This window comes from Thrips palmi, unplaced genomic scaffold (assembly GCF_012932325.1).
Source record: "Thrips palmi isolate BJ-2018 unplaced genomic scaffold, TpBJ-2018v1 HiC_scaffold_6, whole genome shotgun sequence".
NCBI classification, from domain to species: Eukaryota; Metazoa; Arthropoda; class Insecta; order Thysanoptera; family Thripidae; genus Thrips; species Thrips palmi.
The window spans coordinates 8,132,673-8,155,116 of record NW_023144633.1 but is presented as its reverse complement, the minus strand read 5'-3'; the positions used below and the strand labels follow the sequence as shown (position 1 = coordinate 8,155,116).

Below are 22,444 nucleotides of genomic sequence, written 5' to 3'. Positions count from 1 at the left end.
AATTAATTACCTTACTACAGTGTTTCCATTGTTATCAAAAGTTTAATTCAAGTTCGGCAGATGGAACTAAATTCGAATAATCAACAGTCAACATTCTTAACTTTGCGATTGATTAATGATTTACAGAGACTGTGTCAACCTACGTCAAGGGGAAAAGGGTTGGGTGAATTGTCTTCCTTTTTCCCCGACACACTAAATTACTATGTAGGTTTTTCTGCGCGCTAATGCACGAAATTAAACATGCACTTCGTAACGCACGAATTTGTGCGCGACAATGCACGATTTCGTGCGCAAGTATGCAGAAAATCGTGCATTTTTGCGCACGAATTTGTGCGTTACGAAGTAGTGCACGTTTAATTTCGTGCATTAGCGCGCAGAAAAACCTACATAGTAATTAAGTGTGGAGTGAAGCAGCGTGGACCGCGATGGCTCGGTTAGCACGACGAATCAGCACTAATGAAGATAGCTCTCTTCAGATGTTCCACGCCACAGGGCTCTGTCGCCGCGTGACTGAACAGGGTCAGCTCGTACTTCACCGCGAAGTTGTGGCAGGTGTGCTTCTTGCAGAAGTCGCAGCTTTGCTTGCTGTGATCGTCGCACTCCATCGTGATGTGCAGCCCCGGGTGAAGCAGCATGAACGCCCGCAGTTCCTTGCAGTGGACCCACTCGTGCGGACAGCCTGGGAAGAAGGCCTTGAGCAGCTGAAGGTCGGGCAGCACTGCCGCGTCCAGAGCACTCAATACCTCCTCCGACAGCGGCCCGCCAAGGTCGAGGCTGGTGAGGTTCTGCAGGCGGTGCAGGATGGCCGCGAGATGCGGCAGCTGCGGTACCGGCACGGAAGGCCAAACTTCCCAATCATGTTGAGTATCATAGTACACGAACTTGAGGCTCCGCAGTGCCGGTACGACACCTTTGGACCCCGCCAGGCTCAGCACCAAGTCAGACGTCTGCGTGCAGCCCGCATCGGCGTACCAGTCATCTGTGTGGTCCAAAAACTCCAGCACCACGTGCTCCAGGCGCGTGGCGGCCAGGCGGAGGTACTCCCGCACACCAGGCAGGTAAGGCTCAACCGAATCCTTTATTGGATCGCCTGCCGTGGCTATAAGGCGAAGCGACGTCAGCGCGGGGCACTGCAGCAGGGCAGGCATGTTTTCCAGCAGAGGGCACGTCAGCTCACGCAGCCGGGGCATGGCGGACAGCTGGAGGGCAGCACTCGGATGGGGCATGACGTGGTTGAGACTCACCACCTGGAAAGAGGGAATTCGAACTGACATGTAAGAGGACTCTAAGCACACTTAATTCTTATGGACATTTTAAATGCATAAGGACGCATTTTTTATGCATAGTTATGCATGCGCAGAAACGTCCATAAGGTATGTATAAAATTATGCATCACTGTGTACATTATATGCATCTTCCTGCATAAAATGTACACAGTGATGCATAATATTATACATAACTTATGGACGTTTCTGCGCATGCATAACTATGCATTAAAAAGTCCATAAGAATTTAGTGTGTGGCCCTGTCCCCGTGTGTGTCGGGGAGTTTGGACTAGACGAGGGGGTATTCACTGGTGTAATAGTCTGTTCACCTTGGCCGTAATAATGCCTGTAATAATGGGTAATAACGCGTAATAATGTGTAATAATGTAAAATAATGTAAAATAAAGTGTAATAATGTGGAATAATGCGCAATAACGTGTAATATCACGTAATAATACGTAATGTACACATTTTTTACTGAAATTGCTGCACATATTGACTACAAAATGGAAATGGAGTTAATTTGCTACTCTGTGCAGCAACGTTTTCTACCATTCCGGTCCCGCCATCCTTTCTGTCTTCTTCGTCTTCCTCCACCCTTCCCTCCCCCTTCCCCCCACCCCCCAGATGTTCTTGTTGGCGGATCCAGCACTGAAAAACCAAACGTGGTCTAGACCACACCAACTGATGTGGTAATGGGTGCCATTTTGACCGCATTAGTTGGTGCGGTCTAGACCACGTTTGGTGCGAAAGACCACACCATACGTGGTCTAGACCTCACCAAACGTGCCTAAACGTGGTCTAGACCACACAAACTGATGCGGTCAAAGAGGCACCCATTTGACCCCACCAATGGTGTGGTCTAGACCACGTTTGGTTTTTTCGGTGAGAGCGGCCTATGCGGGGGGCGAAGTAGCACTTTTTGCCTACCTTTCAGGCGGCTACCTAGGGGCTAAGAAGAGGGGGGGGGTGGCAAAACCCCATTGCAAAAAAGTAAAATCGTGCTCTCAAGAAAATCTTTAGAAATACTATTGGTAAGGGGAGGTTTTGGAAAACAAAGGTCCATTTGAATCTTCCTGCCCATTCAAACAAACTCAAAACTTAAGTAACATGCAAGAGCATTCTATGGTATGAATAACTACAGCAGAATGGCGAACAAGGGAGAGGAGAAAAGAGGGGGCGGGGCAAAGTGGTGTTGGGCTTCCCTTTCGGTTAAAAATGGCCGTAATAATGACTGTAATTATCCTGTAATAACCCTGTAATAATGCGTAATAACGTAAAATAATGTGTAATAATGTAAAATAATGTGTGATGTAAAATAATGTGTAATAACGCGTAATAGCTGTAATAAGAGTAATAGCGACTACTCTGTGCGCCAGTTTTCGAAGTGAATACCCCCTCGGGACTAGAGCACTGTAAAATATTTCCGCGCTTTTGGATAAAGGGCGTTGTCGTATCGCAGGAAGCACCATGGCAAAAATTTATTCTCCGTCCACGCATCAAAGACAGCACGGCGACATAGGGAGACGCCATCCGAACGGAAGATCACCCCATAGCACCCCGTCAGAGTCTTAGCGGCCCCGCGGCCGTTCTGGCGGCCGGGCCGCGTTGTCCGAGGCCGGAGAAATAATTTTTGCCATGGCGCATTCTGCGATACGAGAGCACCGTTCTCGTAAATGCCTTGGCCAAAACCGAGGGGTCCACACTGGTGAAACAAAGGCATAAAAATTATACCCTTTAAGGGCGCCCCCTTTGGGAAGGGCACTAAAATTTTGCTTGAAATTCCTCTACCATTTACGCCCTTCCCAAGGGCATAGAACGATTTAAGCCCTTGGGAAGGGCGTAAAAGAGTATTTATGCCCTAAAAAGCGAAATTTTTATGCCTTTGTTTTACCAGTGCGCCACTCAGCTCAAGAGTGTACACAGGGTTACTGATTACCAGTGATTACGGTACGCACAAAAATTGTTTTTATTCTGGCCAGCTAAGAGCATTTTGACTTATTTTCATAAGGAAGACCCTCAAAATCCGATAAAAACGGCGAAAATAGCCAGTTTTGACGTGTGGTTACCGATGATTACTAGGCGAAGTGTACTTACACACGATTACGAGTGGTTGACCCCTCGGTCAAAACGCGATACGAGAGCACCTCGAGGACACCGTTCTCGTACGAAAATGGTCGTAGGACAACGAAACAACAGCCGAAATTTTCATGAGACCTTGTAGGTCCAAATTCTTTTGGTCTCACTTCCCCAGCTATGCCCGTTTCCTCGTTCTGGCCAGAACAAAAATTTGGCAAAATACGAGACGGCACGTTCTCGTACTGCAGTTTCGGCCCGCCCGATAGGTTGCATGTTCTCGTATCGCAGCGAACGTGTTGAAGGACTCACTCTCAAACCACTTTGAGGAAAGTCAATTCACAGATGCGTGTGCACAGGCGGGCAGTTTCATGGGTGAATACAAACCGATATGAAAATTTATACTGCGGTCAACATAACCGTATTCATTGGAATCAGGAATTCACCGCAGATGATTTGAGGTGTATAAACTATAATAAATATAATGAATGACAGTGTTGTGTTACGAATCGCCCCACCCTTTTCTCACCTCTAACGTGGTGGCATGCCACCCCAGGTGCAGGGGCAGGTATGGGTTCAGGAAGACATCACAGCACCGGGTGGACAACACCAGCTCCCGCAGGGTCGCTGACACAGGGGCACCAAATTCGGGTGAATTGAGGACTGGCAGCGGCTTGTTCGAGCCAATACAACGTACTTTCAGGTTTATAGATTCCAATCCTGAAAAGGTCAAAACCAGTGTCTGAGTCCCCGAGAAACAAAATGACGTCCCTGCTCTACAAATCCAAGAGCGTACATTGTATGCTCTAGCTGGAGCATGCCTGCAAGCACGCTCTAGCTAGCGCATGCCTATCAAGCATGCACTTACATGCCATGCATACATGCCATGTACACGCTTCCTGATGCAGGCAACTCCCTATCCCTTATGCACTAGATGCATGCTTGAGTTAGCGTGTACATGGCATGTATGCACTAGTAAGTGCATGCTTGGCAGGCATGCGCTAGCTAGAGCGTGCTTGCAGGCATGCTCCAGTTAGAGCATGCAATGTAAGCTCTTCGATTTGTAGATCAGTGCGTTCGTTCACGAAAGTGTTATGAAATGACATAACCATCCACGTTTGTATGAACCAGGTCCGCACGTTTTAAAGACTCTAGACTGCACATTTCACAAATTGTTGCCCAGATAATATATCGCAGTCGTGCCGACTTACCTTCTGAGTAACATAGTTGAGCTAAAAGCTGATTCAATCTACAATAATCTGAATCCTCGAAGTCGTATTCGTCAATACCAAGTTCGATTTCGACTGTTTTCAACCGGCCTAGGGAAGCTTGCCTGAAAACAGAACACACCTATAGGTTGAGGCGTAATCATCAAAGCAAGATCAGATACCTGATTTTATCTTATTCTATTTATATTCCTGCTCTATGCCCTTCCTGTGTTACAGAAAATCTGTTCGGGAACCCACTTTTTAGCAGATGATACCTTTACTCAAAAACATACCTAAAACTACAACTAAAAGACACATAAAGGTGTCAGCTAGCTTTTACTCGAGAGTCCAAAAACCAAGTGCGTATCCTAACAATATAATAGGGGCTGGCTGCCGGGGCGGGCTGGTGCGTCTGTGCCTGCGGCGCAGCCTGCGCGGAATTCGACAATGGCACCCCTCCTCGCGCGCGACGGCCTGGGCGCAACATTCACAATCCCTCCCCGCTACAGCGCACAAAGGACTCAGCTTTTAAATACTATCTTTGGAATGAACCCATACTACACCGTAGAAGAAAACCAAACGAGTATCATCTGCTTTCATTAACGTTCGTTGAATGAGATTTTTTCTTTAAATTCCAGTTCGAATTTGATTTTATTTCGAATCTTAAAATAGAGCCATACTGACATTTTTGACTGTACTTTTACTTCAGAAATTTGTCTATGTAATTTATGAACAATTTTATAGGTATCTTACTGATAAAAATCTGTTTAAAACGTATTGACATCTTGTATGTTAGCCTAACCAACAAATCGGTCACTAGTTATTTAGAAGAAGTATGGAGGCCTTCCGGAACTAATTTGTTAGTGCCTACAAAGAGATTTTGTCAGTTGTAAGAAAGAAAAGGAGTCAGTAGTAACTAATAAATGAAGTCAGTACATTGAAATGAAACTCTATGAACATGATCAATATTTGTTGCAGACATTACATATATTTATATGGACTTGCAAAACTTGTTGTTGACTAACAAGTGGTCCAACAAGCTCTCCGTTCCAAAACAAATCTTGTCACTGAAAAATAGGCATTAAAAGTGTCGTTTAGGAATGATGAAAGTTTTGTAAGTGATTATTCTTAAAAAATTTTAGTAACAATTTTATCAACAAATGTGTTAGTAATGCACCAAAAAATTGTCTATGAAATTGTACATATATCAAGGACTTTTTATTCGTGGCATATGAACACATTTCTAAGTATTATTGTAGCGTAACAAATTCGTATGCTTCTCAGGAAATGTTGCTGTTGCTTTGAACAAAAAGTCAATATGGCTTTGAGAGTGTCCCATTCGGCTCGACAACTTTTCCTTGATTGAATTCGGCTTTGAAACCTTTTTTCATGCTCCGATTTGAGTTTGATTCCAACTAAAAACCCTTGTTTCGCACATCCCTAGATTCATCTCAGTACCCCATGGTCAAGACACAAAACTTCACCTCCACGTCCTCACGGGATCGGACACTCAAAGAACGATCACTGCCGCCTCTACTTAAATTGCTCGAGTACTATAAATAGATATAATCCAGAAAAGCCGGTCACGTGGTGTGCGCCACCTACCTGCGCAGCAACAACCCCAAGAGCACAGTATCAGACGCACGGCCGTCGAAGGTGAGCGCGGCGATGCCACAGTTAATGGAGGTGACGGGCTCGGAAAGGAGCCGATCCAAGAGCTCCGGACTGTTCATGCACAGCGTGCCCAGGCAGGGGGCCAACCTCAACGCCGAAACGACCAGTTGAATGGACCTGCAAATGGAAGGAGTTCCTTGCCTGAGTTTCTTGAGACGTGGAAACGGTTGAAATTATAAGAGGGAAGGCGGATCGCGCCCGGTGGGCCCGAGCTTAAGTCCCCTGTGAAAGAGTTTATTGCCCGACTTCAGTGCACTGCTAATCCAAGGGTCCACGCTAGGAAACATGGACCAAGCTTCAAGGCGTAATTTAAGCGTAATGCGGTACATTTTCCGTTAAATTTCCGTACAGGCTCTTACGGGACGGCAGACGTCCGTAACACCATGTGATGGGGTAGGCGGGAACGCCGTAGCATGTTCCGTCACTCTCAGACTGTTATTGACTTTTTGTCCTTTGTTAAAGAGTATTTTACACAGCAATAAAATGTACTATTTCCTCAATATTTATGTAGGATTTTGTTCGTTATGTTGACATAAAGTCAATTTGCTATTGACAAAGAGTCAATACGCAATTGACTTAAAAAGAAGTCAATAGTTGATGACAAATTACTCTTTAAGGTGAACAATATTGTACATGATTACAAAGGAAATACTACATATTATTACTGCTTAAAAAACTACGTAAGCAAAGGACAAAATGCCAATAATGAAGAGAAAAAAGTCAATACGAGTCTGAGAGTGTAAGACCCTGAGCTTTTGCAGAGCGTTTGCAAGTACGCAAAAAAGTAACTTACTTTCTTGAGACCGTCAGGCACTTCTCCCGCCAGATGGTCGGGTGCAGCGCCAAGTCCCTCCACCGACGGCACACGCGGCGGCACTGTAACAGCTGTCGGGGCGACAGGTAGCTCAGCACCTCCAGCAACGGGTCGTCGGGCAGCGCGCCCAGCCCCACCTGAAAGGGAGACTCAGTTGGTGACGCGGAAGCAATCAGTAGGTGCACTGGTAAAACTAAAGCGTATGCTGGGGTTAAGCATAAAGTTACGCTTGAAGACACTAAGCTTGAAGTGAAGCATACTCTACAAATCCGAAAGCGCACATTGTATGCTCTACCTGGAGCATGCCTGAGAGCACGCTCCAGCTAGCGCATGCCTGCCAAGCATGCACTTACAAGTGCATACAAGCCAATGAGAGTGTAGGAGGAAGTTTTTTTAAATACTTAAGCGCAATATAGAAAAATTGTCCCTAATTCATGTACAAATTTGTACATAACTTCACTGAGAATGAAAGAGTCATGATCATGACTAAAATTTTGGGTGAGGAATTCTTTATTACCCAAATTTGGGTCGGTGCTATATAGGGAGCTGATACACCCTTCCTTACCCAAAATTGGGCGAGGAAACATTCCTCGCCCAAATTGGGGTGAGAAAGTAAACCTCGCCCAAAATAGGGTATTGATCATGACTTTTTCATTCTCAGTGTTCAGTAAGTACTAAAACGGCCATAGTCATGGACAATAAAAGCACGTTAACACTTAGTATGAATCAATATTTCTGCGTAGTCCGAATCAAGCGTAATAGGTTCGTCCGCCAAGTTATCTAAATGTATAGGGGAATTTCCCGTCTATGCTTCATTTCAAGCGTAATGTCTTCAAGCGTAGCTTCATGCTTGACTCAAGCATAGCGTAACGCTTTAGTTTTACCAGTGAAGTGCTTAATTAAGAATCAGAAAGTCCACAGGAATTTAGTGTGTGGAGTCAGGGTTGTCACAAGGTTGACAGTTTCTAATTCCATGACTCTTCCCTGACCAGATCCCAGCTTTCCCATGACTTTTCCCCAAAACATTCAATACAGTTTCTAAGAGTAAAATAAACTAATACTGCAATAATTGCATCAGTTTACTTCATGAACAGTTTCACTTTGGGATTTAATATGACAATTCACAATATCTATTTTTCAGAGAGCCAAACAGTTTAAAAAATGAGCGGAAGATAGATATTGGATTTGTCGTAAAATTTTATAACCACAGACTCCTGAAGGATCGTGTTCTTTGGTTCAGACCGTTGCATTTCCAGCTTGTTCCCGAATTGACTTCGTCATTTCTCACCGTAAAACCCTTAGGCCAAATGGCGAGTCCGGACTTTTCATGGAAGTCATAACCGAGTTACCAAATGCGTGCCCCTCTGTAATTCGTGCAAAAGGCGAGTCCCTTTACTGCTCACTAACTGATTTTCCCAAATCCCTCTCCAGCTGCCGCAGCAGGTATTCCCCGGGGACGACCTCGACTTCCTTTTTTCGGGCACATTCGTCCTGGTCGCGAAGCGGGCGGACCCTTTTTCCTTTTTTTCAAGTACGGTCGGCCGTCTGGGTTTGTCGAAGTCAGGGACCTTTTGTCATTTTGGCAAGCAGCTGGACTTCGAGGAGGATTCCGGCGGGGGGAATCCCGAAGAGTAAACGATCATGCTTCCCGGCGTAGTAAATCAAAAGTTCTATAACGCAGCCAAAAATTCATTTTATCAAAATTTTGGACATTCGTCCCATTCAAAATATCATGGTTAAACTTAAGTATTTAAACGAAAATTGACACATTAGAAATGACAAAAGTAAGAAAAAGACGACGCGGGCGATTTTGGGTCAATGTCGTGAAATTCCCTGACCCGATGATCGATGTTCCCTGACTTTTCCCTGATTTCCCTGACTCGATTTCATTTCCATGACTTTTCCACGACTTCCAGGATTTCCCTGACCTGTAACAACCTAGTGGAGGAGCCCTAAGGCCCTATGGCGAGACGGACTGCATGGCAGTCATAACCGAGTACCCACCTGCGTGCAGCTCTCGTCAGCGTGCAGTGGCGAGTCGTCCTGGGCTTGCCGCTCTAGCTCCCGATCCAACTCCCTCTCCAGCTCCCGCAGCAGGCTTCTCGCCGACTCGACTTCCTCTCGGGCACAGCGCTCCTGGTCGCGAAGCGTCGACAGCCTTTCCTCGCCCGCCGCGTCGCCGTCTGGGGTGGGCGGAGTCAGGGCCACCTTCGCCTTCTTGGCCGCAGGTGCAGACGTCGAGGAGGAGGCGGCGGGCGAGTCCTGTGCCAGTCAATCAGATCAGCGGCGCGGGAGGTGATGATGGAACTCTCAGCATGCCTTCCTTACATTCAATCACTAACTTCAAACGAAGTAACTTAACATTTCAGAAAAACATAAGACTGAAATCTCAGATGAGTCGTTAGATGGCAATTGTCACACGGTAAAAACTGTTCCTCGTTTTCCCAGGAACTCCCTGGAAATCACTCATGTCTCTAGCATAGGCTTGCTTCCTGGGAAAACCAGGTACCGTTTTTACCGTGTGACAATAATTGCCATCTAGCGACCCATCTGAGATTCAGTCTCCAGCTCGACTCACTGTAAAAATTTGACTCGTCACTTGATGACAATTTCAAGGCTTATTTCCCTTACACCAATGTCATCAAAAGAATTGATGACATTGTTGTCATGCCCATCCAATAATTATAGGAGCTTTGATGAAAATGTCAACAATTTGTGATGAGACCGTCATCATTTGAAAGTGATGAAAATATCATCCACGATTTTTGTCATAAAGTGACAACGAACTTTAACAGAGCACTCACCCAGCTGCCGTCCTGCTGTGGGGCCGTCGTCTGATTCCGCCGCTTCAGAGTGCGGTCCCTGCTGATCTCGGCCAGCTTCACGCGGACCCGGGCCGCACCGAGAGCCGCCTCCGCGGACTGCACCTTGAGGAGCTCCGTACGCAACAGCACTTCTGCTGCATCTTCTTCGGGGTTGGTGGGCCCCATGGTGGTTTCAGCGACTTGATCTTTCAAGCAGGTCGTCTTTAAAAACAACAACAAGAAAACATCAGTGGCGCCCAAACGGGGTTTACGGTGTAGCGGCCGCTACATCGTAAATCTTAAGGGGAGGGAGGTTTGGGAGGTTAAAGGGAGGTGGGAGGAAAGGGAGAAGAAGAAAAGGAAAAAGGGAGGAGAAGGAGAAGGAAAAGAGAAAGAAAAGGAGAGAAGGAGATGAAAGAGGAAGACGAATACACCCGGGTGGAAAGAAGTTTAGTTTCGACTTAGTCTGGACTGTAGTCGTAGACTGTAGTGCCCAAACTGCAATTCTTATAGCAGTCAAAATAGAGAAAAACCAAAGATTTTATTTATATTTTGGACCGCAGTCTGGAAAGTAGTTAGGAATGCAGTTTGGATGTACTTTCCAAGAAGTTTCGTTTAGACTCCTCACTAGACTTCAAACGATGACTCAATTTTAAGTTTAACTTGCTTCTGTCTGCATTTCCGAAACGTAATTTGGACGGGAAGCTATACAGTAGTTCTCATTTTAGAATTTTATCGGTTTGGCTGCAGTTTTATCTCTACGTTCCAAGCTCAGTCGCAACTGTGCTCTTCTCTGCATTAGTTTTTGCACATATCCAGTATACTTGAAAGGTGCTTTTTCGATTATTGATTGAATTGCAAAAATATTATTCTTAGGTTACAGTTTCGTATTGCGTACAAGATTTGCAGACCCAACGTTAGATGGGAACGTCATTCGACTGCAGTAGTTCTTTGGGGGTTCTTACGGGGTTTCCAATTTTGTCTTGTTTACCCGTGGAAACGAAAACAACCCCGCAGTGAGACAGAAATTAGCTACTCTGTCATTTTTCACCAACCCCTTTTTCGAAAAATTTCTGCCTTACCGGCACACGGTGGACGTCACTTAAAGGATGACAATGGCGAAGAAAAACGATGTGGATAAGGATCGAGTGCAAATAATCTATTGTAAAACTGCAATGAAACTGCAGTTAAACTGCACCATCCGACCGGTGTGCCCCGAGAACAGGCCTTATCATGTGGTCCAGGTCGGATGCAGCAGCTCGCATGCCCGCTTGCCAGCGTAGTGGATAACACACCTGACTCGCAACCCAAAGGACCGACGATCGAGTACCGCCCAAGTCCAACAACTTCAACATCGAAAAACAGTTTCTCTACAGAATGAGAGGCGACGGGGTTCAAAAAAAGCTTCCCAAAAAAGGAAAAAAAATAATTTTTTAATTTTGCGATTGAAATTTGAACACTATACTCGCAACTACCATTATAATTGTCGCATACACTTGCGACCCTACTTTTAATTAGGGTCGAAACTGCAACCGAAACTGCAGTGTTCGAAAATACTACCAGAATATCTGTATTCAAACTGCAGTCAAACTGTAGTTTCACTAAAAAAACTACACTCTAAGTGTAGTTTACTGTAGTTTAACTGCACTGAAACTGCATTGATCCATCTGCAGTCCGACTACCATTGTTTTGCAAACAGTTTAAACTCAGAAAGAATAGATTTACTTCACTTCATCTCGAGACGTTCAATAGTTGTCCTGCAGTCTTAAACTGAGTTAAGTTGCACTTTACAAGTACAGAAAAAATTACAGATCTTTCCACCCGGTCTAAAATCGAGGGGTGAATCACTCAGGGTTCTGGTGTACACATGAGTACATGAGTACGGGTGCTTTACTCATAAATAAATTTCACAATTTAAAACGTTTTAAGGCTTCATTTAGCGTTTTAAACGGCACTCGACGTTAAATCGGTCGAAAAACTAGAGAATTTCACCGTTTTAAAAATTTGTGAGTACAATATGAGTACGGGCAAATTTGTACACATGAGTACACTAGTGATTCACCCCTCGTCTAAAATATCTATGGAGGATGGTGTGGGCAGGGAGGTGTAGGGAATATTATTGGATCGCACCTTCCAACTTGTACGTTTCATTCCTAGCACGGGCTGAACAGAACACGAGAAAAACCACACTGTCTTCAAGTTTGCGATACTTTCAACACAAAATTCTGCGATGAATTGAATTTGCGATTCCAATTATTTATCGTATTCCCAGAGCTGCGATAACATATCATCACAGACCTTTTGCGATAAATCCTTTTCATCTACGCAAACTCAAGAGTGCATGGCACGCACCTAACAACAGCATCCCAGTCCAGCTCGCGCCAAATAGTAGTAATTGCTTGCCAGCAAACACATTCCAAGCTACAAAATTCCTGCAAACACACTCCCAATGCTCGGCAAATACAGACAATGGCTTTTAAGTATTCAAGTTGGTTGCCACAAGTCTGGAAAACCTTGAAAACCTGGAAAAGTCAGTTAATTTGAAAACGGTCAGGGAAGTCAGGGAAAATGAAACGAAGTCAGGGAAAAACGGGAATAAGTGGCACAAACGACCCTAGACACCTATTTCGTTCGATTAACTCATCACTTAATATATCCAACTGCTGGAAAAAGTATTTGAAAAAGTCAGGGAAATACATAAAATATTGGTCTGGAAGTCAGGGAAAAGGCAGGGGAAATGAAAATTTCAAATTTGTGGCAACCCTGAAATAATAAAGAAAGCTATCACTTTCAGTTATAAAAAGAGTAATTGGAAGTTTAAGGGTGAGAATTAGGCCAGTTGGCACCCCTGCAGAACAAATGCAATCGTAGCAGACGGACGACACGGACGTCCATCCACAGTGGTGTTGTAAGTTTGTGACCTGAAACGTTAACTTTATTATTGCTGTGCTGACGATGTTAGGTGGTACTGTATTTCGGCACTTTGTTCTTTAATCACGGCGAGACTGGTTGTGCCCGATAGCGTATAGAACTAACCTGGAACTCGAGTATATTAACAGTGTTCTCTCCATGGAACTTCCAACAGGGCTCACATGCAGCGGGTTAGATAGGAGGCAAAGGAGTAAGAACTTGTGTTTTGATGAAGAATGTTTTGTATAAGTCCATGTGGTTACTCAACACATAACGTTTGACTGCATGGACAGTAAGAGAGACCTTCCTGGTCTGACTCACTTGACCAATATCTTTATGGACGATGGCAAAGAAGTTAATAGTGGGGCAACGCTTTGATGCCGCGCAAACCAAATTCTCACCCTTAAACTTCCAACTATACTTTTTATAACTGAAAGTGATAGCTTTCTTTACAATTTTTAACTTAGCCATGGTCTGTGTTTGCCAAGCATTGGGAGTGTGTTTGCAGGAATTTTGTAGCTTGGGATGTGTTTGATGGGGGGCAATTATTTGAAGATGCTGTTGTTTGGAGCTGCCATGCACTCTGGAGTTTGCAGGATGAAAAGGATTTGTCGCGAAGGATTTGTGAAAATATCATGTCGCAGCTCTGGGAATGCGATAAGTAATTAGAATCGCAAACTCAATTCATCGCAGAATTTTGAGTTAAAAGTTTCGTGAACTTGGAGACAGTGTACATTAGTTGTGAGAGTTAACTTTTAGCTGTGACTCGCCTAAACCTGATGCTCACAATTCCTAACTGCTGAAAACTGAAGTTTTGAACAATGCAGAGATGCAATTGGATGCAATAATCCGAACCGGGTGTAAAACTATGTATCCCATTGTCGTTGTCGTTTTTCAACCATTGGGACTTTTCTGCGAACCTTAAAGCGGAGACTAAAGGAATAAGTAATTGCACAAATTTCATTTTCCGTCGCCTGCGGAGCGGGTGCAGATGAAGGAAGATGGCTGCCGATTGAAACCCTACTGTAGGCTAGAAGACGAAAGTTGTGCCCTTTCTTTGTTTACAGGAATTTCCGAGTCCATACAGGCTAAAATATCATGTGTCCCAGATGAAACATTGCGACCACTCGTGCACAATCGTATCAGTTCTGACTAGAACCGTCAGAACCGTGAGAGGTTGTGAGCCGCTACGCTAGATGTTACGCAAAACGTGGGCAGCAGACCGCACTGTTGGTAGTGATCACCCTTGCATTTAAATTAATTTCTCATCTCGCAGGTCTAACTCACATCTTGAATCGGACTCAAGGTAGTTACGATACAGCCTGTACCTCTACAGCTTCGATGTGAAGATTCCACAGACGTAGCCTGCCGAGGAACGGGTCCACCAACAACGTCCACTCTATCCTCTCCCTGGCATATGGGTCCTGGCCCCAAAGGAAACTATGAGCAGGATAGTCGTCCTTCTAAAGCGCTGTATAAAGACTATGTTCCGCCTCTCGCCCAGACACCCCTCCAAACTTCTATATGGACAATCAAAGATTACACAGCAGTTGGGTATATTAAGAGATGAGTTTATCGAACGAAATAGGTGTCTTGGGTCGTTTGTGCCACTTATTTCCGTTTTACCCTGACTTCATTTCATTTTCCCTGACTTCCCTGACCATTTTCAAATTAACTGACTTTTCCAGGTTTTCAAGGTTTTCCAGACTTGTGGCAACCCTGCACCTGTGCCAGACTAAGACCCTCAGTACAGTAATTATCATAAATAACTCGATGCATCGGTACTGCCAGGTACTGCTGCTTAAGATCTACTGACAAAATTCATATGCAATCTGTAAAGTCTACTAAATATGATATAAGAAGTATTCTATATCAAGGTTCAAAAATTTATCATGAACTTCCTCAAAATTTGAAGGATGCAACTAGGAACTTCACAAAGAAGATAAAAGATCACTTCTCCCTATAACCTGCTCCTGTTAACTATCTGTTAACTCCTCTGTATGGTTCTGTATTTAAAAAAAAAAACTAGCCTTGCATTTTGAACACCCCATGGTCACATCGCCCTGCTATGTAAAAGAAACTCTTTGATGTCTGTACAGGGCTTGCCCTCGAACCTGTGTATTTATTATTAAATAAATAAAAACCGAAGTCACCCCCTATAGCCGCCTCTTCCAAGACCTGCGGTAAGGTAAGTAAACCTCAACAGAACTTCCGACTTCGACTCCAAAGATATGCTTGTTACGGTAGTTTTAATAGTCTTCGCGTGTCTTCGGGGATTCGTGCGGGTCTTGACGGTAGACGTTCCGCGTTTCTCACCCTCCCAACTGGAATTTGTGGGTGATTTAGGGAATAGGGTACTTTCGTGGATCCCTGAACCGGAAGCACACAGACGCCATGTTGGCGGAAGTAGATCCAAACCTGACATGGGAAATAGACGTTAGTAAAACGTATCGCCCCAGTAAGTAAAACTTTAATACTTGTTTGCAGTGCATATGTTTTGCGAGCAATATTTTAAAGCTCGGCTATGTTTTAGATCCGAAGAGAGGTTAGATTCCGGCCAATTTGGCGTCTGCTGGTCTGCTTTCTTCCGGTTTCAGGATCTACGAAAGTACCCTATTCTGCCCGAACCCGAATGCAGTTAGTGGCAACTCGGAACTAAGGATCGCCATTAATTGCGTTACGCAGTTCTGGTCACTTTGGACCTATCCCCTCAAGCGTCACGCAATTTTGGTTACTTTTTACACCCATCTCCCAGTGTTACGCAGTTTTGGTCGCTTTGGGACCCATCCCCCACTCAGTGTTGGTCACTTTTTGGCCCATCCCTTTAGCGTTACGCAGTTTTCGTCGCTTTTGGACCCATCCCCCAAGGGTCACGCGGCTTTGATCACATTTTGAGCCGTCCCACTGTTACGCAGGCCCGGACCCCCGAATCCTAACCTCCTCACTCAGCCTGCACGCTCTCAGCGTAGCCGCGGACCGGAAGTTTGATGCTGGAAAGGGCATCCTAGTTCGCTGGTAAGTATATAGCGTTCAACGATATAAGATTAATAATCTGCTGATCCTGACTGAGGGTCTATAGCGTTTAACGTTGTAAGAATAATAGCCTTAGGCAGTCTAGAAATCCCCCAAGGGGATTAGGCGGAACCTTGGCGGATGAGCTTCAAACGATTAACTTCAAGCCTCAACCGATTTCGCTCTGAAATAGAGCGTAATCTAATGTTCCTAATAGGGTACTTTCGTAGATCCTGAACCGGAAGCAAGCAGACCAGAAGACGCCAAATTGGCCGGAAACTAACCTCCCTTCGGATCTAAAACTATAGCCGAGCTGTGCAAATATTGCTCGCGAAACACACATGCACTGTAAACAAGTATCAAACGACTGTTTATGTTCAAGTGTGGCCGATACGTTTGACTAACGTCTCTTTCCCATGTCAAGTTTGGATCTACTTCCGCCAACATGGCGTCTGTGTGCTTCCGGTTCAGGGATCTACGAAAGTACCCTATTGGGTGGGCGGTCTAAACCCGATGACTCCACAGCGACTCTAGAACTCGGCCGGTGAATGCAGTGCCGCCCGCAGACACTGCCGACGGGCTAGCTTAGGCCCTTCGCTAGCCTGGGGTCTGTTCTGTTAAGTTAATCCATGCGCATGGATGCTTGCATGCATGCATGGGTTGCGGATCGCCACGGAATTCATGTAGAAAGATGTTGTTTTTATCCAACCCCTGCTGACAGTGTCTGTTGGCGGCCGGGTAGGTTGCAAGGCACTGACGACGCACGCCGACGTCCGGTAGAGCGCACGCGTGCCGCAGACGACCGAATCAGCGCATTCATCCCTGGAAGTCAGTCGGGCGAGTTTCGTGTGCGTTCACATCAAAAAGAGAGTACGCGGTTGGAAATTTCACTCTGTTAACCTCGAATATTATTTTAGATCTGACAATCAAAGCTAGCTTGTTGCAACAAAGTATTTTGAGGAGTCGTGCACAGTAAAAACTCGCTTCGTAATACGAAGAAACTGAAGGCAATTTAAAATCTACGAAGAAATGCTTCGTGTTACGAAGCAAAATCCTGCGTAATACGGAGCCTTTTTTTACAATACGAGACAGTTCTACTATGTCTTCGTTTTCTTCGTAGTTATGAAGCAAATGTTTCGTAGGCTTTTAAGAGTGTAGATATAGGGGTGGGGCGAATGGGCTTTTGCCTGCCCCTCCCACAAGCGCCTAGCTGCCTGAAAGGTAGTCTGAAGGACATACGACATGCACTCAAAAAGTCTTATGTAGAAAACAAACACCATTTCTTTATAATATGAAGAATCTTGTGCTAACACATTATATGACGCCATGTAATGTGAAGCTTTTTTAGGCACGAAGTAGCCTTATAGTATACCCAGGACTCAGCCGGCTCGAGATTTGATTTGTGTGGCCCTTTATGCATTTCGGAAGTTTTCTATACGATTTTAATGAGATTTTGCAGACTAGTAGAACTTTGAACGCTGATTCTGATGTTGAAATCTGGTCAAAAATTTGGGGGCCAAATTTTTGAGAAATTTGCGGGAAAAATCGCCGTTTCCATGGCAAAACTCGACTCGTAAAAGGAAAAAAAAAGGGAAAGTGGGGGAGCCGAGCCGGGGCGGACCAAAAAGCGGAGCTTTTTTTTGGGGTCTGTACAGCTTACTCCAAAAGCTGAAAAGCAACGTTCGAAATAAAAAATTTCTTTGACTGCAGGTAGACAAGATGAAACCAATAAAATTGGTGCCGGTTCGAACGCAGTTTTTCGGGTAGAACTTCCAAAAATCCTTCTTGATTGGAGTTTTTTTTTGGACTTTGCGCAGTGTTGTTGTTGTGATTCAGTTAGCACTAGGACCACTTCGCTCCACCTCGCGACTTGCAGTGCTCATGTTCCTCGAACAAGACTCACCCGCGTTTCGAAACCATCCCTCCCGAGTTTTTTGAAGTTTTTCAAACCAACCGTCGTGGGGTTGATAAAAGTTGTAAGGGGGAACTATTACACAGAATTGAAAAAAAAATGACTAGAGAACCATAGCCTTTTGAAACAAGCCAAACAATTCAACGTCCACAACAATGGGGGGGCAGTTTTTAAAAGCGCGACTGCTGGCGCTTTCAGCTTCGCGATTTTTGCAAGGGCGGAGACGGGCCCAGAAAATATTTTCCAACCCGAGAAATTAATTTTTCTGACTTCTTTCTGTAAAACTTTTAATCAGAGGACTTCAAAGATGTTCCATTGTCAGAACACTGCGGAATACTTAGCCTTTGGGAAATTTTTTAATTTACCACATTTTTATTTCTATTTATTTTCAAATTTAAATTTCGAGGATGGCACATCGACCACATTGGTACCACTGCCATTGGGAGTCCCCTGAGCCACAACCTTTTCTTTCCCACCTCTTAACAATAATCAAATTGACTTCGTGACTCCTAGGATTTCTTGAAATCGTATTTTTCTTTGTACCTTTCAAAGAAAAGCCCCAAAAGATTCGTAGCATAACCATATTTAGTTCGTTTTGTGTTCGCTTTCGTTCACTAACGCCAAATTCACTGTAAAAAAATTTGTGTGTGCTTTACCATTCCCGAGCGTGGAAATGAAATGCGACTGTTGGTTTGCAGCTCCGGGACTTCCAGTGTCTACGGCGTGCGTGCTCGTTCCCGGTGCTCCACGTGGCCAGCGTCGCAGTTCTTGGTCCCGCCATGGACGAATCGGTGAGTTAACGAATAATAGTTGGTCCACTGTGGCAAAAAGCTACGGAAAATTCTGTAAACAGCTTGTGGTAATTCTCTGTAGCCCCCTTGTCAGTATTCTCCGTAGGCTCTTACAGTATTTTCCGTAGGACCGTACAGTATTCTCCGTAGGACCTTCACAGTGATCTCCGTAGGACTATACAGTCTTCCAGGTCCTACGGAGAAGACTGCGGCCCTACGGAGAATACTGTACGGCCCTACGGAGAATACTGTAAGAGCCTACGGAGAATATTGATAAGAGGGCTACGGAGAATACTGTCAAAAAAATTAACAGAATTTTCCGTACTTTTTTGCCACAGTGAATTCAGAAGCGGAAGAAGACAATAATAAGACATATCTCCTAATTGAGGTTTTATTTTTTGAGAGTGCCTTGGGATGTTTAGTATCATTACACCAAAATATTTGACTCAATTCCAAGCAGTTCGGAAGAAAGTCCACCTGAGAAATGGTACTTAACTTGACCCCATCGGAAGAAACACAACCCAAGTCTTCACTGAGATTCCAAACGCTATGAGTATAGCACGTATGGTGCAATGCGCTGTGATATCGTACCATACGTGCAATGCCTCAGCCATATTGCACCTTTGGTGCAATGCTTCCCGAAAAGGCCCTGTGCTAATGCATGGGAATTGCGAGGCATTGCACTTCATGTGCAATGCTTTTGTATTGCACCAATTGACGCTATACTCATAGCGTTTGGATTCTCAGTGTTCCCCGCGCAGGTTCGCGCGGGGCATACTATAGTCAAGCGAGAGTTGAAATTTAAAAATTTTGTGTCCAGACCTTAAAAAATTTATATAAAGGTCCCATTCTATTTTCAACTTAGAATCAGATTCGTTGGGGCCATCTAGGCAGCGGCAATGCGAAGAAATGAATTTTAACTCCCAATTTAGTTGTGCACCTGACTCCAGTGTCGGCTGCTAAAACCGCAATTTTATGTCTTTTCTCACTAATAAGTCCGGTGACGCGCTATTTTCTCTCTTTCATTTCGTAAAGTGACTGAAAATACGATAAATGTATGCCTTTTATCGGTTTGACTTTACTCCTGGCATTTCATACACGAAATATACCGGGTTCGGATGGGCAACATAACCCTAGTCCCATAAGCGGCAATGCTATTCTCGGGTATTTTAATCGCGTATTAACACTGATTTTGCCCGGTGACAGGGTTTGAAACTTAACATTAAGTCACTATCTCAGGAGTCTACTGTCAAATTTTCAACTCTTTATAATAGCGTGGTCGCTTGAACTACCTTAAGCGTGAAAATGCATAAATTCATGCAAAACGGCACGCAGGTTTAAAATCGTGCATCACGACGCACAAAATTTTACATAAACATTTAGTGTGCATCAAGTCCCCCCCCCCCCTTTTTGCGCTTCCTGGATCATAGTACCCTACTCACACGAGACCATGACATCTCTGCACGGTCAAAACGAAACCTGGGATTCCCAGGAGCCCTATGTGATAAGGTATAGGAGTTTCCAGGAGATTCCTGGGATTCCCAGGAAGTTTTTTTACCGTGTGCGTCCCAACTGAATTCAATGTTGGTTGTGCCGCAGCTCCTCCTGTCGCTGTCGGACGACGTGCTCCTGGCCGTGCTGTCCTACCTGAGGCCCGAACAGCTGTTGCGCTGCCGCATGGTGTGCCGTCGGCTCCGGGAGCTGTGCCTGCACCAGGACCTGTGGCGGAAAGTCAATCTGTTGGACCGGGACAGGAATGTTCTGCATGCTGCACTCGGTGTCGCGCCGTGTCTTTGCTCGTTGCAGTGCGGTGTTCGTACGCCCATCGCCACCCTGGGCTTCCTTGTGGTGCGCACCCTATGCGTTGTCACGAAGCTTGTGTTGACTGTTAAGAGCGCTACCGAGGCTGCTTCAGCCACGGCAGTTATTTACAAGCTCAGTGCCCTCGGCGGTTTGAGAAAGCTGGAACTGGACATACAATACGACCATGCAGAGTGCCGCATGGCAACGATGACCCTGATGATGGCAGCGTACAGCATCCAGGGTCTAAAGGAATTCAATATCACCAACTCTGGGTTAAAGCCACTGCCAGCTTTAACAGGAGACCTGGACGTGAGGTTCTCCTTAACTCGGCTTGTCTACTTTGCACGTGATGCAGACTCCTTCCTGCTGCTACTGCTTAAGACTCACGCCGCAACTCTTCAGACCGTGCAACTTGAATTTTTGACTGACGTCCCTGTGTCATCATTGGCAAAGCTTCATGAGTTGCGCTATTTGTCATGCTACCCCAGTGGGGACTTGTGGCAGCTGGCATCTTTACCAAAGCTCGAGTCGTTCGCACCGTCGTGGACACCCGGCAGCCTTGCCCCATCGGGCGCATTGTACTTTCTTTCTCAGGCGCCACATCTGCGAACCTTGGTGATCCGTCCCACCTGCACGAACCCCGAAGCTCTCCTTCGGTCTGTGGTTGGGTCACGCTCTGCTCAGTTTCTCCGAAAGATTGACTTCTCCGCTTCATCGAATGTCTGGGACCTCTGCGTGGCACCCGCCCTGTCCAACTTCCACTCCCTCAAGTCCCTGGACATGGGCTGCGAGCCTTCAGACTTGTTCTTGCGGGCTGTTAGCCCTGCATCGGTGCCCTGCCTCACGTCCTTGTTTGTGGCCTTCAGCAAAGGTTCCTGCCTCCACGCTTGGTTCCACCGCCCCGCCATTCAGGACGTTCTCGTGAGGAACCCTCAACTGCACCTTCGACGCAGCATATACCTCACCTCTGAGAACCGGTACTATGGGTACTCCTCGTACTGTGCCGCTGAAGACGGCAGCTGTATGTGGTGCCACTGGGGTTGCCACGGATCGCTGAGGAAAGTATCTTGGAATAAAATGGCCGCCTCAGCCCACGTCAGGAGAGCTACCTGCCCTGTTGCTGTTGACTGCGTGAAAGTGGCCGGATCAGCTTGCCCGTCCTGCGGCCACCAAAGTTGTCCCACCATCTGAGGACCGAATGGTTTTCAAAATGCGTGCAGTTTAACCGGGCATTGCATCCCATAAATGTTGGTTTATCTTATACCCGTCTGTTACATATGCAGCACCGTCCCTCGCAACGTTGCAACGAACTCTAAATTTGTTCTGATTGTAATGTACGGTAATAAGATTAAACTATATAAGTATGCCCAATGTTCCTAGAGGGAAATTGTCATTTAAATGTGTCTACATCGAACGTTCCTTGTCGTCCTGTGTGTTGCGCCTTAATTTAAGGACCTCGATTCAAAACTATGTGCTGAAGTAAATTAAAACCCATACCTTGTTCTACTCATGCCGCCTTTTATTTTTGTCATGTAACATTACAGATTGAAGTTAAATATGAACAACGTTGCGCGTCAGCACGTTACTGACTTTTTGCTCATCTTGTCAGTACTTATGCAAGTAATTTGTGCAACCATAATACGTACTTTTTCTTTACTTAAATAACCATTTAGGAAATACTAAATAATGTACTGATAAATTGGTTTTTTTTACATAATTTTACAAAGGAATTTAGTCACATTTACCTAGACAGTACTAAGTATTATTGTTGCTTATGCGAATACGTAATTAATGAGAAAAAAGTCAGTAACGCGCTGAGAGTGTAAATCATACATTAAGGGTGTGGATTGGAACCACGACAACGAAAAGACGAAGTTGTGAAATTCGTATTACCGTGGCCCCAGATGCTGCGTTTCCACCCACAGGAGCTTTATAAGGTGGCTCTGTACATTGGGCAGTGGCGCCCAAACGACGTTTACAAAGTAGCGGCCGCTACACCGTTAACCTTAAAGGGAGGGAGGTTGGGGAGGTGGGAGGAAAGGGAGAAGGAAAAGAGAAGGAGGGGGAAGAGGAAGACAAATACATCTAAAATATCCATGGAGGATGGTGTGGGCAGGGAGGTGTAGGGAATATTATTGGATCGCACCCACCAACTTGTACGTTCCATTTCCAGCA

At 45.3% G+C, this 22,444-nt stretch overlaps 2 protein-coding genes across 25 annotated transcripts; one reads left to right on the top strand and one right to left on the bottom strand.

Moving 5' to 3' along the window:
* Positions 1–22: 22 nt before the first annotated feature.
* On the bottom strand, positions 23–16,579 carry LOC117651853. 24 transcript variants are annotated; one of them, XM_034396304.1, is made up of 9 exons: positions 14,905–14,949; positions 14,039–14,175; positions 9,842–10,063; positions 9,042–9,299; positions 7,017–7,174; positions 6,155–6,340; positions 4,553–4,674; positions 3,871–4,061; positions 23–1,247 (listed from the first exon to the last, which is right to left on the bottom strand). In XM_034396304.1, exons 3-9 carry the CDS (start codon positions 10,025–10,027, stop codon positions 435–437), a joined length of 1,914 nt encoding a protein of 637 aa, XP_034252195.1. In that variant the 5' UTR covers positions 10,028–10,063; positions 14,039–14,175; positions 14,905–14,949; the 3' UTR covers positions 23–434. The 24 variants fall into 24 exon arrangements, with proteins under 24 accessions (XP_034252195.1, XP_034252186.1, XP_034252187.1 ...); XM_034396295.1 differs by lacking the exons at positions 14,039–14,175; positions 14,905–14,949 and adding exons at positions 13,539–13,671; positions 13,776–13,852; XM_034396296.1 differs by lacking the exons at positions 14,039–14,175; positions 14,905–14,949 and adding an exon at positions 16,473–16,579.
* LOC117651856 lies at positions 14,920–21,758 on the top strand. Its single transcript, XM_034396328.1, has 3 exons — positions 14,920–14,939; positions 18,374–18,466; positions 20,066–21,758. The coding sequence occupies exons 2-3, from the start codon at positions 18,455–18,457 to the stop codon at positions 21,458–21,460; spliced, it is 1,407 nt and encodes a 468-aa protein (XP_034252219.1). The 5' UTR covers positions 14,920–14,939; positions 18,374–18,454; the 3' UTR covers positions 21,461–21,758.
* The last annotated feature ends 686 nt before the right edge of the window (positions 21,759–22,444 follow it).

Bases quoted from the DNA above. Each gene is read 5' to 3' on its own strand.
- LOC117651853 (XM_034396295.1), bottom strand. From the start codon at position 13,834: ATGGACTCGGAAATTCCTGTAAACAAAGAAAGGGCACAACTTTCGTCT. The intron at 9,300-9,841 runs GTGAGTGCTCTG...TGACTGGCACAG, and splicing joins CACAGCAGGACGGCAGCTGG to GACTCGCCCGCCGCCTCCTC. The intron at 6,341-7,016 runs GTAAGTTACTTT...TTCCATTTGCAG, and splicing joins TGCCTGACGGTCTCAAGAAA to GTCCATTCAACTGGTCGTTT.